General features: G+C 41.1%; 1 protein-coding gene across 1 annotated transcript in view; it reads left to right on the top strand.

Moving 5' to 3' along the window:
- cntn5 (contactin 5) overlaps positions 1–18,488 on the top strand; it is a 131,826-nt gene that overhangs the window by 37,785 nt on the left and 75,553 nt on the right. The window contains 1 exon segment of the mRNA XM_030107969.1: positions 3,720–3,838. Within this exon segment, the coding sequence (XP_029963829.1) occupies positions 3,784–3,838 (55 nt within the window). The 5' untranslated portion in view covers positions 3,720–3,783.

The raw sequence follows: 18,488 nt of genomic DNA, 5'->3' as shown, positions 1-18,488 counted from the left end.
CTTTTGGTCTCTAAATAAGAGCTTAATTGCTAAGTCACTAATTGTTTAACCCACTAATACTACTACTGGGACTCGGCGCATCGGAGAGGAGCAAATGAGGTGAGGCAAAGACAAGGAGGCATAAATGATGAATGTGAGATGACTCCTGCTGGATCTGGACATGCTTCCCTCAATCCTCAGAGCTGTCTGTGCCGCTGCATTAATAATCTAAATGACAACCTAAATGAAGATGAGAGACACTGTCACAGAGCTAAGAGAGGAGGAAAAACAAAGGGGAGATTCAAATAGATATTCTCTCCTCTCGAATAAATGGAGAGATACCACTTGGTTGTGTGTGTGTGTGTGTATGTGTGTGTGTGTGGAGATGAATGGCACTGAGGCAGAATAACAAGGTCAACACTCATGCTTTTATATCATGTAGGCCCACAAAAACAGCTCTGTATGCCATTAACATTGTCTTCAAATTAGATTGCACCCCGCAAGAATAGGTGCAGTCGACGTCCCCCGAATGCAACATTGTGTGGTCCTGTTTTGATGCTGGAGTTATAATGGTGTTACTGAAAATGATAGCAATAGAGCGTGATGAAAGCCTTAAATTTAGGAATAGTGGGCAATTTGTTTTGAGTGAATTGTGGTGTAGCTTTTCTTGTCGCTGCTGGTCAGTTGCACGCAGACAAAGAGACGGAGAGACGAAATTTAGGCTTCTGCCGGAGCCGCTTCTGCACCGCTTGATTCATTTTACAGTCGGCCTGATTCCAGCTTTGTCAATACACAGGGGGTGAACTGTGAGCGATTGACTCCTCCCGACCCGCTGTGGGCTCCCTCATGACAGCTGACTACAGCTGTAGACATGTCACCTGCTGCTTGAAAACCAAAGAAGCATCGTTTTATTGCGTCAGTCTGCAGCTATACACAATGAAAGCACATTCTATGCATGAAGATCAAGCTGCTCTTTCTTGCACAGTCATCTTCCCAGCTACCTGCAAACTGTCTATGCTTTTTTTTTTTTTTTTTTTTTATCCTTTTTGGAGCTTTGTCTTGGTGTTTTAATTAGGTTTATCTAAAGCAGCGGTATCAAACTCATTTTATTTGAGCAGCCATATACAGCTTGATCTCAACTAGACAGGACCAGTAATGAGAAATGTAACCTGTCTTTGTTTTGATCCAGTTTAATTCAACTCAATTCAGCTTTATTCATATAACGCCAATCACAACATAGATACTTTTACAGAGAAAACCCAACAGATCCACATGAACAAGCATAGAGGATTGTGGGAAGGAAAAACTCCCTTTGAAAAGGAAGAAACCTGCAGAGCCAGGCTCAGAGGCTTTCTGCTATTCCGGTTGGGTTGAAGAGATAGAAAGAGAGAAAGAAATAAGAAAGATAAATATCTTGTGTCAATTCAGCAATGGATTTCTGAACTCAAGCAAATGTATCAAGATCAAGATAGACTACAAGAGAGACAATGGTCAATGACACGTAGTTATGAACCATTACAATAAAGAAAGGAGCAGAACTGGGAGCCAGTTCCACCTGGTAGGAGCCCGGAGTTAAAGCTCGTTTCTGGAGTTTTGAAAGAGAGAGTTTTTTTGAAATCCAACGTCTCGAGGTTCCGCCCTCCCTCTGCTTTCTGAGCGATTAAGCCACGCCCCTTTAATTGTGCTCTCGCATTATCCGTCGGGTGAAAATGAGAGCCTCTGAGTCCGCAAGCATCCTCCATGTTTAGCTGTTTACGGTGGATGTTCAGCAGACAGTGGATATATCCGAGGTAAGCGGGGCGGCTGCTGCGTAGCTAACTCACCTCTGCCTTGGCGAGTGCGCGTGCTCTCTGGCTGCGTGCACGTTGATTGAAAGCATCACAAGCGGAAGCTCGAAATCTATTGACTGAAGCTGACCGGCGCTTTTTCGGATAACATGGGGGTCTATGAGACGAAGGCGGGGCTCATAAATAAATTTTTATATTGCTTTATGCTAATATTATATTATTGTATCAAACCAGATTAACAAATTTAAGCTCTGTTAAAAAATGATGCATACATTGGAAACGAACGGAAACTCCGGACATGAGCTTTAAGGAAACTGCTTCCACCCACTGGGTCCGGGGTGTCTCATTCAATCAATGGATCAGTTCGTGCAACAAACTAATGAAAAGGCATTAGGACCTCCACATTTAATACACTAGATTTTTACAAAACATGACAAATTTCAATAAAGGAACAGGAAGTACAACAATATTATGTCTCACTTCTCTATTTGCACATGTAGTTTCCCGTTTGGAGATCGCATTATATTTTTATTACATTGTTTATTCTTGAAAGACAAGGATTCAGAATATATCAGGTTACTTCACATTATCATCACAATAGCTTGTCAAAATGTAGAAATGATCTCTAATGTCAAAATATTCCTACATCTGCATCGTAATCCTGATCACCTGAACATATTCACCCCATATGGACCAAAGTGCACCTCTCGTGGTCAAATCAATATATACCAGGACTGTCTGGTGGGCCACACCTGGCCTGCGAGCCATATGTTTTACACCCCTGATCTGCAGCATGGCTGCATCTTTCTGTCTTTGTGAGAACAGCGCCGCCCAAAAAAAAAAACCTTTTCCTGCATCTTCAGGGTATACAGACAGATTGAAAAAACAGCATTTAAATCTGCTTTACATACAATATATTTGAAAGAATAGGGTTGAGCCACATGTAAGGTTAAATGTGTAAATTATAGCTAAAATATTGCTGTCATACCTGAGCCTAGAGCTTGATATCCAGTGTAATGAAAAAGGTAAATAGAAGGGTTAAATATGGTCAAATAAGGGTTAAATAAACAGTTAAACGTGCTTCTCCATACTCAAAGAACAATTGTCAGCTGTATTTTTCCAGGTTGGTGATTTTCGTTTTTTCTGTAAATCATAAAGATGTAATTCAGCACCCTGTTGAGTGTTTTGTTTAGTCAACATTTTTAAAAAAGAGATATACTTTGAGTGGTCAGGTCGTCGCACAATGATCCTCCAGCTCAGATTTAACCACATTCATTCAATCGGAATCTGACTTACAGATTCTGAAGTCTAATCGTTACACTTGCACATGGTTGGAGTTATTTCAAGGCTGGAGATCATCATCATAAGCCTGAAAGAAGTGAAAGGCACATGCATTTCCTTTTGTCCGGAGGCTCTTTTGTTCACACCAGCGAAATATTTCTCACCCTGTCTGCAAGGTTGTTGTTCGTCACAAACTATTCACACTCCGTATTTGAATCATACATGCGTCAGTTCAATAGTCTTGGTGTTGAAGTGAGTGCCAGTCACAGTCTGACTGATTCTGTGAAGCACGTTTGATTTTTCTCACCGTGAGACGTGTAACCGTTCTCTTGTATAATGAGAATTTATGAGCTGTGATTGACTGCATGCAATTAGTCTGAGTGCAGAGCCCGGCGAGGGCCGGCAGAGTGGAACCCACTCCATACTTTGACACCAAATTGTGGAGTGGGAGCAATCCTGTCATGTGTAACTTTCCCGTGAGGCCGATTGTGTGGCGTGAACACATCTGTGATCATGAGACAAGAAAGTGAATGCAGATTCCGTCTGGTGAGATTCGCACCCTGATTTGTGTTGACAGCTGTAGTGCTGGCTGTGCTGCTGCGTGTGTGCGATAACTCCACATACATCCTCCCGCCAACTCATGTTTGTATTTGTTTTTTTGTTTGTTTGCAGGAGCAGCTTTAATGAAGAAGCAGTTCTGCTAACATTCTTGCAGGAGGGACCCTCTTCAACAAGTATGGGGTCACCATGGAAACCATTTCTCCTCTTGTCTGTCATCAGTGGCCTTTCAGGTGAGAAATTCAAAGGGTAGTGTTCGGAGCGAAAAGTGGAAAAAAAACAGATGTATAGAATAATCTCTCCGAGGCCTGATAATACAGTACATGCTCTAATGGAAAGATACAAATGTGAAAATGATCCTTTAATGGACCTGAGAGGGAGGTGTCACCATCTCTGAAACGATCATTTTTGTATCTAATACAAAATGGATGGCTCATACTGAATTGTTACTCTTTGTGGTATGCATGTTTTTCCTCATGGTCAGTGGTGGGCATGAACAGTGTGAGTCTGTCACCTGTCACACACCAATACGATGCCAGTATCAGGTGTCGGTGGATGTATTTATGTATTTCACTTGTACTCGGGGGGGGGGACACAATGGCAGAACGTTCGTGTATCATTTGTGTGTGGAGTAAGAATTAAGCCTAATAGCATTATTAGTGCTCAGTACTCAGCATAGTTGAAGGTTAGCATGTGTTTTTGTACTCGTCCTTTAAAGAAGTGGCATCCCTACGGTTTATCCATTCCGACTGTTTCCATGAAATGATTTAAGAGCAGAAAGATTGCCAGCCAAATATCCGTCAATCCATCCATCTTCTTGATGCAGGTTAGCATCAGAAGGAGCTGGAGCTTATCCCCGCTGACATGTTGTGATTGGCAGGATACACCCCGGACACGTTACCAGTCCATCACAGGGCTTTCGGTGCATTCATGAATAACTACAAAGTGGGGAACTACGCTCTTCCCAGTGGGAAAAATTCACCTGATCGCTGTCAAAATAGGACTTTCCCACTTGGAAAGTGGTCATACAGTGAATTTTCTATCAAAATTAAGTAAAAACATATTATTTAATTGTGGGATTAGAAGAACATGCAAAATTCCCATTTTATTCCAAAATTACCCTGTAGCTTGAGTATTTTTTTTTCCCTATCGTTGGTTCGGTGGGAGTGTGGCTCTGCTCAGGTCCTTCTGCTGAGCTGTGATGTCTCAAACCATATCTATACCAGCGGGGTTAGCAGCGAGGTCACGCGATCAAGCTCCAGATCAAGTGTCTCCTTTGGTCAGTCCGGATCATGTGTTTGCTTAATGGACTCTGCCCTTTTAGCGGTTCTTTCATCCCACCGGAGGGACGGTTCACGCACTCCGGGGCTCTCTCTGAGCTCGTCTATGGGAGTCAAACAAACTGTGCCGACCTCACTCGTCTGCTTGTTAAACGGTACGAATACATGGAGGCAACTGTTTCTTAACTTCTGAAGCTTGTCTCCTGGGATCACCGGGTTTAAGACTCATGCCGGATAGTTTTTGAAAGAAATATACTGGATCTGTCTTTTCAGGCTGGATATTACAGTTTGGATAAAAGTCATGAAGTTATTTTGAGCTGAGGAGAAAATTTGCTTGGATTTAGATGGTGTTTGTTAAATACCGAAACACTGTTTATGTTCTGTACAGGCGAATGTGCACCATCAACCGTCTTTATCGTGGTTCCCGTGGTGTTTTACATTCATCCCAGCGTGAATCGGTGTTTAATTCACATGCTTGGTATCTCATTTGCTGTACACAGTTGCAGCTTGTACCCATGTGTTGTAATTAATGGGGGACAATACAGAGGCGGGTGAGCAACAATGCAGCTCAAACGGAGCAGCGCATCTGCTCAGGCTGACGGATCTGAAATGAAGGAGCACTGTTCGGCTGCAGGGACATGAGAGGGAGACACTTAAAGGCCCATTCTGAAAGTCAAACGTGAGAAACGTGATAGGATTGTGATCATTAACACTGATTTTCACAGAAAAATAACTTCTATAATTGCTTGTGGGCCAACAGGAATACTGTGATCATGTATTTAAAGTTATATTCAGAGGAGCAGAGGTGAGTGGAGGAGGTGGACTCAAACCTACTCAGAATGAGTAATTAATGAGTTCTTGATGTAATTAAAGTGGGATAAAGATATTTTCTTCTTTTCTGTTTTGAAACAGTGTAAAGAGTACTGACTGATAAATATAACAACTTAAACCTGTTTCTTTACATCAGAGGCATCAGACATAAGGCCCGTGGGCCAAAACTGGCTCCGGAGAGGCTCCAATCCGGCCCACCAAATCACTATCATTAAAGCTGTAATGTATCTGTGAGTGGATTTCACGCAGTGGCAGCAGGCCAGAAGAGAGGCTCCAGCACTGCCTCCGCCTCCACCCAGAAACAGAATGATAAATCAAATAAAAAATGAACTGCAACAATAAATAATGAAGGATGTATGTGCTTCATTTTCTATAAATAATCTACAATTAAAGAGCAGATAAACAGGGGTTAGGGTTAAGGTTAGCATTCCAGAAATGATACTGTAGTTGCTATTATTTAATGTTTATAACATTTTGTTTTGTATGGTTTCTTGACTAAAAAAAAAAAAAAAAAAAAAAAAAAAAAAAACAGTGCCAACTCACGGCCCGGCAAGTTGTCTATATCATTTTCGGTCTTTATTCTGTTGTCATATAAATGGAAATTGTTTTGAAAATGTTGCAGCGTAAATGCAAAAATGGCATGTTTTGGGATCTTGGGATCTTAATCTGCTGAACACGGACTAGGAGTCCCTTCCACGAGAGGTTATCCTGAGAGCTGAAAGCGTGTTAACCCATTGTGAAGGTGATGAAATGGAAATCTATTGCATATTGCACTGGGTTAGCTGGTGAAGACATAAACAACAGCATGATGTGTGCTCCATTCTGCATGCTACTCATGCAGAAAAATACAGAAAACTGACTTTTTCCAGCTCTTTTAAAAATGTTAATGCTGCTGCCTCACCAAGTGTACACACACACACACACACTAACAACACAACAGTGATTAGTAGCTCCCATTTGAAAAGGTTACCCAGCACGTGCGCAGGAAGCCGTACTCCAAGCTGCTTGTGTTGCATGAGCAGAAACGCTCGCTAACAAGCCTCTGGTGATAATGTTAGTTCCGAGCCCAGCAGCAGACAGGCCACTGTTTTCATTTGCAAATGCACTGGGAGGACTGCTGTAGTTGAATCAGAAGTGTTTTAAACTGCTGTCTGTTAAAGTGTGACGTGTGCCACCCGCAGGTTTTGTAAATGTGATTTATGGCATGTGTGGGAATGTGTGTGATGCTCAGGGAAGCTATACAACTCACTTTTCCCGGTTTATATGGTTTATGCAGTTCTCTGTAATTAATTTTTTTTTCTTTTCTTTTCTTTTTTTTCTACAGGCAAGGCATTGTTAAGTTTCTAGTTCATCACAGAGCAGACACAAAAAGAAAGAATTAAGGAATGGAGGAGAAAAAGAAAGATGCTTTAGGGCAGCTTAGGCCAAGTTTACATGACAATGATTTTAAGTTCAAACAGAACAGTGCTGCACATAGCCACTGAAAATGCAACTTTTTCAATAGGGTAGCCAAAGTGAAACTTTTTGAAAATGCTCAAAATCCACTGAAAACGCAACTTTTGGAAAACATTCGGAATAAGTGCACATGAATGAAAACACTGCAACTGCCAAGCAGAGCATGGCGTTAGCAAATACTTCTGTACATGTGTGAGTAGATGGACAATAACAACAGTGTTTGCCTCCAGAGTGTCAGGTTCTCCTAGTCCTGGTCCCCGTCCATACTCTCCTGGACTTGATAGTTTTAGAGTTGAAAGTCACTTTCAATAGCAATCCAACTCCGTTGTCTGTAAAAATGAATGTCCATGTGGTTATAGCGTACAGTAGCACCCAATAGTGGCCAAACATGCTAACTACACCAATTTTAGTGTTTCAGCCATTTCCATGCAAACTTCAAAATAGAGTTGGGCGGTATCCAAATTTTGATACCGTCCTACGGTCTCCACATTTTACCCCGGTATCCGGTATTACCGTGACTAATTAAAAAATTATAACTCAAGGCTCAGACAGCATCACCAAACTGTTGGCTTGTCCCCACACCGTTCAGAAACTGAAAACCAACCACTAATAATGAAAGAACAACAACATAATGTGCAAAATATTAACAACTTTTATTAGCAACACCTCAAACAGTGCAAATACAACAAACGATTAACATAACTACCCAGAATAGTTTTTGCGCAGAATGCGCCGCGCACATATCAATTAAATTAAAATCACAACCTGAACAACTTTTAATAACAAAAAAACGTAGCTTCTAAAAAGCTTAAAATACAACAGTCAAACAGTTAAATTAACCTGACCATCCATAACAGTTTTTGCGCAGAATGCACAGTGCACACATCAATTAAATTCAATCACCTTCGCGTTGCGCAATTTACAAATTGCCTCATCAGTATACCGGTTCTCTCTTCTCGTTAGCTCGGAACCCGAAATATTGCCAGTCTGCTGCTGTCCTGTTGTTCTTTGGGACCAGGTCACTCGGTGTGTGACTCGCCATCTTTCTCCCGCTCTCTCGCTCTGTCTCTTGCTCTCTCTCTCGCACTCGCACTGTCAGGTGATGACGTCATGTTCATAAACTTAATCAAAAGTCTCCAAAATTGAACTACTGTGAAAGTAAAACTGAAAATTCAACCACATATAAGTGCTGCTGGACAAAGAATCATTTTTAGGCTTTGAACAAATTATATTTTATATTTAATCCTTATCTTCTATATAAGTGCATTGCCATTTTTTTCAATGACAGTATTGAAACTGATACCGTTGCTTTTGAAAGACACCGCCATTACCGCCCAACCCTACTTCAAAACATTGCTGTGTAAATACAAAACTCGACTGGATACAGTGCTGTGCAAATGGGCTTCAGAGTCACTATTTATTCTGAAATGCATCTTTTAGAACTTTGGAAGGAGCCTTGACTATCTGGAGAAAACTCCGCACAGCCTTGAACTGACAGTCCTCTCACTGTGAGGCAGGAAGCACTGTTCAGCCTCAACAATGAACCTTTAGAATAAAACAAATGGAGACTTGGCTGAATTAAGAACTCTCTTTATTGACCTTGCTAACACTGTGGCACTCCATCCTCTCATTGTTTTATCATTCCTCGGTGGCTCACCTTGTTTAAGGTGCTCTCACACATCCGGCCTGATTAGATTAAACCTCTACATTCAAATTCACGCCTCTTTAGCAGAGTTTCTGCCTCAGAGACGCAGCAGAGGACGAGACCGTGAGTCAAACGGTGACGCCGCTCAGTAAATTGCGGGACTTGTGAATCCTCCGCAGTTCTCAAAGCAGATCATGTCCTGATGTAAAGTATAGCCAATTTCTTTGAGGAGAAATGGAAGACACCTTCATTATTTGGACGTCACGAACTCTGCTTCCATCCACACATGAAGAGATGCAGAAAAAAAAAAAAACTTTTTTCATTTCCTGATCGCTGTTTTTGGATTTACAAAATTGTTTACAGCATATTATGTGCCAGAATATTCCAAGTCAGTCACATTGAAGAATGATGCAGTCGAGGAGAATAAAGAGAAAGTTTTTCAGCGGTGGAATAGATGCAAAGTGCAGCGACTGCTGAGAGCTTTTTCAGACCAACAGAAGCACTTAAGAAGTCTCTTGGAAATGTCTCGTCTGTTGCGGGTGTCGCTCTGCCTCTTTTCAGCTTCAGGAACACACACATGCATTTTGTCAGGTGCAAGATTAGTGTGGATCAGCCCGGGTCCTTCACAATTTTTTTTCCTCCAATTTGGTGAAAAATACTTCTCAAATTCACATTATTATTATTATTATTATTATTGTTATTGTTTTTGTTATTGTTGTTATTATTATTATAAGTACAGTTTGTTGTATGGAAAAAACACTAGCAGCGATGTAATTTAATTTAGTTTAATTTCCTCCATTTTTGAATATCAAACATTGGTCCTATATCTTACTAGTTGCAGTGGACTTAACTATTTTACTATTCTATAGCTTTTAACATTTCCTCATTACTTTTAGTGCTCCAGAAACTCTCGGCTCAAAAACTTCTTGTTTTGCACAATTTCAAACCAGTGCTTTCTTACTGTTAATTCAGTAATTTAGATTGTCACATCATTTCTTTCACACCAGTGTCTGTACTTGTAAATAAAGAATAAATTGTAAATAAAGAATGCCCTTTCAGTAGCCACTATCCTCGTGTATTATTAATATTTGTATGAGGTAGGCTGATGGTTTGCAGTTGGTTCTAAACTCCACAGTTTCCTGTGTTTCCGTTCACACACTGAGTATCATTATGTTCATCATGGTTCATGTGTAACCATGCCCACTGCTGGTGCTGGCAGGTTCAGTTCTGTCCTGTATGACTCTGCGTTGTGTTTTTGTTTTCTTTAATAACGAGGAAGGAGGCGATTGTAGAAATTTTGGCCCACAATGGCCGTTTATTGCTTCCTGCAATGGCAATGAATGAAAATGCTGGTCAGTCGTCACGTTGGCTTACAGTCGGGTAACAAACACAATCCCCTGCGGGAGAATCAGAAAGATGTAATGCTGTACTATTAATTACCATAACCGCATCATTGAAACAGTCCCAACTACAGAGCGCAGGGGGACCCGACTTACCTTGAACGCGAACAACCTCGAACTGACGGAACCGGCGCGGCGATGCGCGATCACGTCAGCAGGAGGAGGCGTTCAAGAGCCAACGCGCGGCACGTAAAACTGAAGGCAAGTGGAATAATGGACCAACCTGTTACACATGGATGGAGCGATTAAATGACTTGCTGAAGCAAAACAGTTGGAGCAACGGGGATTCATTCAGGGCATGAACAGGCGGATGGTGTAGGGAACTCAAAAATATCAAAGACTACACAGAGACTCGTTTTAATGGAGGCCCCATTTACAGTGTTTCAAGTAAAAATGCATCATTTTTGCACTTTGACTACACTTTGACTTTGACTTTGCATGACAACATTTTGAAAATGATGTCTGTTTACACAGAAACAACTGTAGTTGAAAAAGGTGTAGTTGGCATGCCAGGCCAAGAGTTGGCTCTGTTTGTTGGTTTTGGAATTAAAGAACACACCAGAGTCCTGCATGGGCCCAATTTTCAAGACCCGCGCCGGCCCGACCCGGGGACGTACAAACCCGCAACCGAACCGCAAACCCGCACATCAGCCTGATTAGTACCGCGACCCGATCCGACCCGTTGAAACACGACCCGCAGACCAACCCGTAACTCGTATTTAAAGTAATCATTTTGGGTCACAATGTCTGCATGCATACAGCATATCGCCACAGTTCAGGTGCCAGTGAGTAAACAATGCACCTGAATGAAGCAGCTCTTCCAATAAAAGCCTGACTTCAGTCATGAATCATCAGCCCTGCGTGTTCTTCTCCCATACAACAGTAAAAACACTCGTTTGCTCCGTTTAATGCTTTTAAACTTTTAATCTCTTAAAGGTAACTTTACGTGTGTAATAGACTTACTTTCTGTCCAGACTTGAGCGGCGTTCAGCAGTCGTGGCATATTTAGAATCCATCAAGGAGAAAAGTAATCCATCAGGGAAACACTGTGATGTTTGAACACTTCAGGAACATTACAAAGTGATAGTTCTACGTTTTATCCATTTATTTCTCAAATATGTAAATAGCTATTAACTGTTTTGGAAGTGGCGCTTGTCAGACGGCGGCAGACCGTTTGATGCTCTCGTCCAATCACAAATTGTGTTATTAGATGGCGAAACGCGATTAAACAGTTGAGCCAATGACTGTCACAAAATAGCGGAAGCGACCCTCAGAGAGTAAATAATGACCAAGATAGTTTTCTGTAGTTTGCTCAACTAACTGAAAAGCCCGGAAATGGATGCAGAAGAGTCGCGGTGCTGCAGACAGTCGCAGCAGATGGATCACGTCACAACAATTTTATTTATTATTATTTTATATTGATTCTCATGAGTCAATCAACAACCCGCGACCCGACCCGCAAGCTATTTTTCCCACCCAGATCCGAACCCGAGAAAAAAAAAGCTTTTAAAAACCACCAAATCAGCTGTTTTTACGGGTACCCGTTTGGTACCCGCGGGTACCCGACCCAGTGCAGGACTCTGGAACACACACATGTAGAGATCAACACACTATGAGCATTAACAGTGGAAGTCCATGGAATCGGTGATCACCACTGTCCTGTCAACTGACCTGCACAACGCAACAAAAGTTTTCCATTTCCACATGAAAATGTATCTAAATGAGGGCGAAAAGATGCAATCCGACTGGAGAGGAGCACGATCAAACTCAGTTAAACAACTGAAAGAGACTCAGTCAGATAGAGCTTCAAGGGGGCAACACACTGTCCAGTTTTAGCAATTTCAACGATCCCTTGGTATTCTTTAATCTTGAAGGATTTTTGACTTTTCCCCAATATCTATGGCTTTATATCAAAAAGCGAGACAGGCCTGTGGACATGTGAGCACTGTAACCACCAATAATGTGATAATGACTAATATTATTAATATAGTGATGCCATAATTTAGACTTTTTATTTCAATTGAAGAACTACCCTAAAGTTTAATAACCTAGTTGATCCATTCTTCTTGTAACATTTTGCCAATAAGTTACATGATGGAAATCTTGTGAAAAACATTACTTCAGTATAGAAGAGCTGCAGCCAACAATGTACAGTATTATCACATAACTGAGACTGGATTTCTTGAAAATAAATGCTTATTTTTAAGGTTTTGTGCAGTTTGCTTATCAAAAACAGGCACAGTGATGGGCTAGTCTTCATATTCATTTATCGAGGGAACAAACTGCAACAGTCAGGATCAAATTTGTAAAAAAAAAAGAAAAAATCATTGAATCTTTTATTACACCATTGGTAAGTTATCACGTTATTGGATTTATTGCAGACAGAATGGCCGAAATTATTACGCTGTTGGTTGTCAGAGTAATTTTTTATTTTTTTTTGGATTGTATGAGAAGTTTTTATGGTCACAGCTGCTAACAACCAATAGAACGACAGCATAAAAATGATCAAACAACACTTAGCACTGCACAAAAACAAAGTTTGGCAGATACACAGGGAGGTAAAATGTTCCTCCCAAGCTTTCTCTCTACACGTACATGCTATTAATACAACCGTTCCCTTCTGTGTTACCTTTGTTCATTTATTTATTTCCTGAAGGCAATTCGGGCTAATTTATCAAATCCACATCGCACAGTTTCACAGCTTTTAAACTCATAAGACTGCTCAAATTGTAGCCTCTAGGAACATTTATACCAGGGGTGTCAAACGCATTTTAGCTCACATGCAGCCCAATTTCACCTGCAGTCGGCTGGCCCGTTAAAATGCTGCCATGATAACCTTTAAATTTAAACTTTAAAGTTTTTCTGTGTTGTGACGCAGAAGATACGTGATGAAAATGATGATATTTTCACAAAACAAAACAGTTACTTCAATCTCAACATAAAGTTACAGTATTTTATTGAGACCTTCTCATGTAATACGAGTTAAATGTTCAAAAAACTGTTGCACATGGCATGTTTTACAAGGCTAATGCTAGTTTGCTAGCTTCCATGGCAGCATCAGCGGTAGCTCAGCTCGGCTCTGTGCTGTGTTGAGTAAATGAATGGAACGGAAGAGTTATTGCATTTTAAAATGTAATCCTGACGTGGAACAAGAAGCCAGACGTGAACTTGGATAAAAGACACAACATCAAGCATAAAAGACAAAACAAACACAAGCAGCAGATACAGGAGTTGCCACGAAAAGACAGGAGAAGGCGGAAGAAATGCCTCAAAGGTAGGATGTTAAAATACAGGAGAATATGACCAGCACACGACACACAAACTGTTAAAACCACAACAACATGACAGAAAACAAACATTAAGAACAACAAGACAAGAAGACATCAAACTGTAAGCCAGCAGGAGTCATCAGGGACGTGAGCGTGAAGGAAACACGCTGCGTAATCAAACCATGAGGACACCCTGCTGAACTAAATACCAATACTGAATCCACTTCTCAGAAAAGAGGAAAACAGGCTCGACTGAGTGAATAGACTGTTTGCTTTTTGTTTTTAACTGCTTTCAAACAGAAGTCAGTGTTTAGAAACAAGGAGGGAACTGCTTTGTTTGTCCAGACTTCTACTAGTTTATCAAGTTTAGGAACGGACTCGATGGCTTGTGCAGTTAATTTGTTCCAGTGGAGTCAATCCTCTGCATTGATTTTTCATCCGGGGATTTGGTTCCCTGGTTCTTTAGGTGTATGTCGTTGACGGCGTTTGCTCTGCTCGCTCGTCACACACGTCTTTCATCGCGTCGTTTGACTGCTGGACGATCTTTCTTGTCGACCGTATTTCACTGTAATATTCATGCCCCATTTTATATCGTTTGAAAAAAAAAAAAAAAAAAAAACACATTTAGCCATTCAGATTCTCATCCTTCTTTTCAGCCATCAGAGAGATAAAAATAAAGTTTCATGAACAATATTTCCAATGTGTTTCGCTGCTTCTTTAGATGCACATAAAGCTCCTGACGCAGATTCTCCACATGCAGGGTTTGTAGAATGGTAAATACATTGATCCATTCAGTAACACTGAAGCGTGCAGGCACTGTCCATACTGAATATTTATGGAATTCTGCTTCATTCTATCTGGCGATGCCATGTGGTTTGAATAAGGGATTGTATCACAGTGTGTGTCAATGTTATTTTATAGGCATTACATTATCAAAAAAAAACACTGAAAAGAAGCACAGCATGCATTAGTTGTGTTCACAGATGTATTCTTTAAGCTTTATTATTGTTTGTTTTTCTGCTTAGGCCTCGTGAGGAACATTGATCAGATGTATGTGTCTTTATTGTAGAGCAGGAGTGTCAAACATTCGGCCCGTTGGCCAGAACTAGTCCGCTGAAGAGTCCAGTCACGCCCACGAGATGGAAATTAGCATCTGTGAGAAATCCTCACATTAACTGCAATATATTGATCACCTTCGATCTGTATGTGGTTCAGGTGATCCGGATTACTGCTCACATGGAAAAATTAAAGGGACTTTTTTTTTTCTTTTTTTAACACATTATTCTGACTATAATATGAATGATTTTACTATTTTGAGTTTGTCATGATTCATGCCTTTAAAGATGTAAATAGTGCACTGAAAAGAAGTCTGCTGTGATCTGTAAATTGTGGAGCGCATGGTGAAATGAGGCGTAATATTGTTGAAATTGCTGTTATTTTATTAAAATTTCAGATTTGTGATGTTTTGTGAGAGGATATTTCATTAAGTATGAACTTCTTACTATATGAATACTTGACTGCACTAAAAGAAGGACAGATATTTAGAGTTGTGGTCACGTACAGATCATGATGTGGTTATTTCCACTTGAGATCAGATTGGTCTGGATGAGGAAGTAAAGTGAGGCTCCATTCACACGTCAGTGTTTCAAGTGAAAACACATCATTTTTGCATTTTCGTTTCAGAAAATGTTCACTTCTCGCTCTCATCTCGTAGGGAACTTTCTTTCTCGTTCGTTATTTTCTGTGCCTCTTCTCATCACTAACAAATTTGTCAAATTTTCTGCTGAACCTGTTCTCTGCATTGTTTCCCTCACTGCAAGGTAAAGATGCCAGAGCTGACGTCAGCGTGAAACGTTAAACATGCCGACGCTGTTCGTGGTTGAGAGCTTTCCGTTTGAGCAAACAACTCCTCCACTCACGCCGGACCAAGCGGCGGCTTCCCACTTCTGTCAGAGTAGGGCTGAAATCCGCTTTTAGAAATATGTCACTTTTCAGTGAGAGTGCCACACTTCAAACTGGTTTTCAATATCATCAGCAGCAGGAGCATTTCCCAGGGGTGTAATGCTGTCTTGTTTATTACAATACTTTTGACACGATGCTTTGTATAATGGATTATTGGCCCACTGTTCTCTGTGAATATTCTAAAAATGCGTTCTTTGAAGAGAGTGGTTCTTCTGTTCTATTTCATTTCCTCCCGTCGCCCCTCCCTCCCTCTACTGCCCAGTCCTTTTTATTTTTACTCCGACTTAAATCAAACTGAGGCAGAGAGGCTCGTACAATTACATTTTGCTCTTGTTCAAAAGTGGGTTGGGCAGGACTGATGTCTGGGGCCATTTTTTTCTCTCTCTTTCCCCCCCACTAGTTTGCTGCTGATTGAAATACAATGCTGCTTGGAGTGGTAACCGTGGAATGGTAATGCCAGCGCTGAGGTATCTTAATATTAAAAGAGGGTTGCAGGGAATATAGATGTGTAGTGCTGTATAAGTGATGCATGAAGTCATTTTCACCAAGGGCAAAGGAGTCGCACAGACCAGAAATATGGCCGCGTGCGAGGAAACAATTGAGGATCTGCATGCGCCACGTCCAGCCAGATCATGCCGCGAATACATTGTTGGGATTGTATATCTTGAAATATAAATGCCATATTAAGATGGCGTGCGGAAGTGTCACCTCCAAGCCTTGAAGGGTTAAGTGGGTTTTCCACCGTCCCAACATCACCTGGAGCCCGGCGGACTGATCCACAGGTCTGCATTCGGAGCTCATGGAAGTCGACAACAAATGAAAACATCAATATGCACCGAGCACGGCCGCTTTTCACTCCACGATTTAAACATCGCCCGCATATTCTCTCTTTTTAACTGACTGTTGCAAAGAGTTCATCTGCCTCTGACGAGCAGCTTCAGAGATAAATGTGTTGTTGTAATCGCAGAAAAGAATCCTGGAAAAAAGTCCCAGTCCTCGTCACTGACCTGGAGTGTTGCGTCTCAGCAGGATGATTTAGTCCTCAGGGTCTCATACTGCCACTAGCCGGTACATTTACACTAATACAGCACTTCACAAAAAGAAAAACAATGAAATCAGACTTTGAAAATCCAAACTTTGTTTTCATTTTCACTTTTTTTCCTGTTCATTCCAGAAGCAAAATTGATCCAGTTTGTCTCAAGCCGATCAGATTTTTATTTCTTTTTTACATGTCGATGTTTACTGAAATCAATATGAGCTCAGAGGAGTAACATTACACCCACATCCTGTGGTGCTGTATGAATTTCAAGGCTGTATCTTCTCATGATGTGTTTATCCTGCGAGGATTCAACAAGAATGACCCTTAAAAATATTTCCTTGAAGACTTTTTTTTTTTTTCCACATGTTGCGTCTTATCTGCGTTGTTGGGTGTGATGCTCCTCTCGGAGTCAGAGAGAAGGTTAATGTTCCTGATGAGAGGGGAAAATGACCCCGGCTCTCTGGAACCGGCGCCAGCCTCTGATAAAAGAGTATGTCGATGATACGGTGATAAAATCTTGTGTTCTTGAACCGAAGTCTAAGAAGAAAACACAAAGAAAACATGTTTACTCCCATTTATGAGGATTTGATCATCTTTTTTTTTACTGCTATATAACAGGCAGTTTAAATGCAGTGTAACAAAATTCACCACCCTTTATTTCTCATGAATGCAGCCGGCCACATCGCGAAGAATAGCCGCTGATTTCAACACACACACTGCACACACACTGAAGGCTGAGACGACTGGAAGAAAATATTCCTCCTGTGTAGCTCACAGATCATCCCAGTTTCTGAGGCTTTTTTTGTAAAGTATATACTGAATACAGCAGGCTGATATCGAGACAAGAAGAAAGCGGCACACAGACACACACACACACACAAACACACACACACACACACACACACACACACACACACACACACACACACACACACACACACACACACACACAGCGTTTTAAAGTGAAAATATAAAAGTTACGTTGCGTATTGGGTGTCAGTTCGTATGAGTTCAATTATATTATTTAGATAATTTTAAGTATTTTTGAGTTAGACACTGAGATGGGGCTCTCCTGCCCCTTTTGGGACACAATGAGAGTCAATTGATAATAAAGACAATATGGGATATATTTAAGAAACCGGGATGATTGTCAATACCAACACTGAGCACGCACACATGCACACACCAAATAATGTTGATTCTATTTTCGGTCCCATCATTAACTCGCGGATCCCCTCCAGCTGGCAGGAAGCTGGGATTGTGATAGCTTCTCTTATAAACACAACTTGAGCCCAGGAAATTAAATTTAAAAAAGGTAAAAAGAGAAAAGAAACAAAGTCATTGTTGTTTTTTATGTGAGTGGGAGAACTTGGACTCCACATTCAGATCCTGGCAGCCTGTGGTGTGTACGGTGATCAACACTCTAATCAGTATCAGGGGATTTCAGATTTGGCATTTCGGAGTACACGTGTATACAATGAGCCCGTATGCCCACGCCAAGGCGTTTTTCAAATTGTGTTGCTGCCGTAAGCCAAAGTAGCTTAAAGCCAGTTTGAAAAGTTTTTTTTTCCCCCTTCATTTGTGTAATTTTTTTGAATGCTGAAGGCGTCCTGTGCATCACCTCTGATGTTTCTCTTGCAGGATTATGTTGTAACTCCGGTGCAGAATTTGAATGAACATAGAACAAACAAAGCGCAGAAGATAAAGACACCCACTCTTCACATTAGTGGGAATGACACACTAATGCCATCGCATCTCTCCTGTTTCATCGTCAGTCTGGCAAGGTTGAAGCTGCTCACACAATCCCGACATTATTCAGAGGATCAGGAAGAAGAATGGAAAAAAAAGAAGGCTGGGGTTTAGCGAGGAGTCCACTGTGATAGGAGGCGCAGTGGACTTGCATATGATGTATGGATTGTTCTATGTGTAATGATATTCCACTGAATAAATGGTCTCAAGCATAATCAGCTTCAGTCAATATAATCTCCCTGTGAAGGTCTTC

The sequence above is a fragment of the Salarias fasciatus genome, chromosome 14, assembly GCF_902148845.1.
Source record: "Salarias fasciatus chromosome 14, fSalaFa1.1, whole genome shotgun sequence".
Lineage (NCBI taxonomy): Eukaryota > Metazoa > Chordata > Actinopteri > Blenniiformes > Blenniidae > Salarias > Salarias fasciatus.
This window is presented reverse-complemented; position numbering and strand designations above follow the sequence as displayed.